The sequence below is a fragment of the Propithecus coquereli genome, unplaced genomic scaffold (assembly GCF_000956105.1).
Source record: "Propithecus coquereli isolate 6110/MARCELLA unplaced genomic scaffold, Pcoq_1.0 Scaffold92, whole genome shotgun sequence".
NCBI lineage: Eukaryota > Metazoa > Chordata > Mammalia > Primates > Indriidae > Propithecus > Propithecus coquereli.
Genome location: NW_012155507.1, coordinates 1,413,403 through 1,415,978, shown reverse-complemented (window position 1 = coordinate 1,415,978; position 2,576 = coordinate 1,413,403). Strand labels below are relative to the sequence as shown.

Sequence of the window (2,576 nt, the reverse complement as noted above, 5' to 3'; positions counted from 1 at the left end):
ATAAAAATGAATACATATGCCTATCAAAAGACATGTACAAGAATGTTAATAGTGGCTCTATTCGAAATAGCCCAAAATGGAAACAATCCAAATATAGTAGAATAAATAAATAAGTTGTGGTATTAATATATTAATACAATGGAATATCACCCATCAATGAAAAAGTGTGAAGTATATTAATACTTTCAACATGTTAAAACTCACAGACATAATGTTGAGTAAAATAGGTATGATCTCATCTATACGAAGTTCTGTATTATTTCATCTACATGAAGTTTAAAATGGGAGAATAGTGGTTACCTAGAGGGGCACTGACTGGGTGGGGGAGTGGGCACAAAGGAGCCTCCCGGGAAGCTGGAAGTGGTGTCTATCCTGTCCCGGGAGGTGATCACGTGGTGGTACACATATGTAAAAATTCATTGAGCAATGCGCTCAAGATATCTATACTTCATTGTATGTAAGTTATACCATAATAGAAAGATAATGAGTAAGATACTCCTTTACTAAAGAATATAAAAGAGTTAACCAGATTCGATGGTAGGGTGGGAAGAGCGGGGAAGGTAGGAGAGGGCGTCACAGGAGAGAGGAAAAGCATGTTTGGAGGAGGTCTGGGCAACTGGAAACCTGCAATCAGGCAACGTGTCTCGAGTGTTGGAAGTGGAAGGGGAAGAGGCTGGGGCGGGGTCAGGGGTCAGACTGGGAAGAGGGCGGCGTAGAATATTGATGGCCGGTATTCATGCGGTCCCTTCACTCTGCAAGGGCTTCCCGAAGGGCCAGGCAGAGGCCTGGCCCTTTCCAGCCCAGGAAGGAAGGCAGGCCTTGCCTTTTGTCAGCTAGAAACCAGTCAGGGAGGGCACAGCAATTAACACTACTGGGATCTTATCGGGGTGATAAAAACGTTCTAAAACTGATTTGTGGTGATGGCTGTACAACTCGGTAAATTTACTAAAAAAGAAAATCACTGACTTGTACGCCTGAAATGAGCGAATTATATGATAAAATACGCCGCAGTAAAGTTACTTTAAAAATTGAAGGCAAATTCTTCCCTCCTCTTGATGGCCGATGCCCTGGGGGGATCCCGAGGATCTTTTATTTTTATCTTCTATTTTTGTGTATTTATTTTTTAGAGACAGGTCTTGCTCTGCCACCCAGGCTGGAGTGCAGTGGTGTGATCACAGCTCATCACAGCCCTGAACTCCTGGGCTCAAGGGATCCTCCTGCCTCAGCCTCCCTCGTAGCTTGAGACTACAGGCACACGCCACTGGGCATCTTTCAGGCCTCTTCCACCACTAGGTCTCGCTCCGCCTCCCCTGCCCTCCCCTGCCAGTGTTTCAGCTGTGAGCACACTCGCATCCGCATCCCTGCCAACAGCTCTCCCGGCAGACAGGACCAGAGAGCTGCCCCCACTGACGAGACACCAGGGCCCTGAGGGGGCTGGGAGGAGAGCGCCTGCTGCCTGTGCTGTCACATAGCCCAGGGAAGGGGGGATTCATTCCCCGTTCACGATGAGACGACAGAGTGCCGGCAGATTGGATGCTCAGGCTTTCCCGGTCAGGGGCAGAGCCTGTGCAGCCTCTGACCCAGCCGGACAAGGGGTCAAGTCACCGGGAATGGGAGAGTCTGCGTGTGAGGGCTCAGGGGCAGACTGGAGGGGCCAGGTGTGGGCAGCAGCTGTCACTCACCACTTCTTGCCACTGATGTCGTGCTGCTGCACCGTGTAGCCAAAGAAGGCCGTCCTGGAGCCAGCGATGACCCGGGGCTTCCTGGTGTCCATGTTGAAGGTGTCTGTGAACCCTGGGGTGGGAAGAGGAGAGAAGCAGGGCAGTCAGACAGGTGCAGGTGCAGGTTCCAGGGCTGCGTCGGGACCCACCGGCAGGTCGCCTACCGGAGGGTCTTGGCCGTGGGGGAGTATGTTCCCCCCTCCTTGGGGAGCCCCCATATGACCTGGTTGACATAGTCCCTGACTGGCAGAGCCCACAGTGGGATGGGGGAGGTTCAGTCCCTGTGCTGGGGGGGCCCACACACTGAGAGGGGTGGCATAAAACCTGCTCTTGGGGAGACCCAGTCTGAATGAAGACCCAGCCTCTCCTCCAGAGAATTCCTCGGCTTGCAGGGGAAGCAGCTTTCTCCTCCCTCCTTCAAGCCTGCGCCTTCTAGCTCCTGTTGATCTCCTCTCCCTTTCGCCCTCTTTTCCCTCTGCCTCCTGCTCTCTCTTCTGCTCCCTTTCCTTCATCTCCGCCTGCTGAAGAGTCAGGGAACTGACTTCCCACCTCCTCCCCACCGAAAGCCTGGGGTCACGGGGGCTCCGGCGCTGCTGGCTGGCCCCTTCCCTCTGATCCCGTCGGCACGGCTCTGTCTGGCTCCGCAGCGAGGGGCTGCTGCTTGGCCGGGGCAGCCGAGGCAGAGCGGAGAGAAAGTCCTGTAAGCCCTTTGCCCCGGCCCCTGGAGTCTCCCCTGTTCGGGTAAGTCGTGCGTCAATTAACTAATGCTTCCTGGCCAGAAGCTGTATGGAGCTACCTGCTTGACCTCTTTGGGCAAATCACAAGAAAGAACACCTCACACCTGTGGAGCACTTC

At 53.3% G+C, this 2,576-nt stretch overlaps 1 protein-coding gene across 1 annotated transcript in view; it reads right to left on the bottom strand.

The window, feature by feature from the left end:
- The window catches only part of ITGA11 (integrin, alpha 11), a 124,880-nt gene that overhangs the window by 96,007 nt on the left and 26,297 nt on the right, over positions 1 to 2,576 (bottom strand). Inside the window, exon 2 of the mRNA XM_012664826.1 lies at positions 1,683 to 1,794. Coding sequence (XP_012520280.1) covers positions 1,683 to 1,794 — 112 coding nt within the window. The remainder of the gene's footprint in view (positions 1 to 1,682; positions 1,795 to 2,576) is intronic.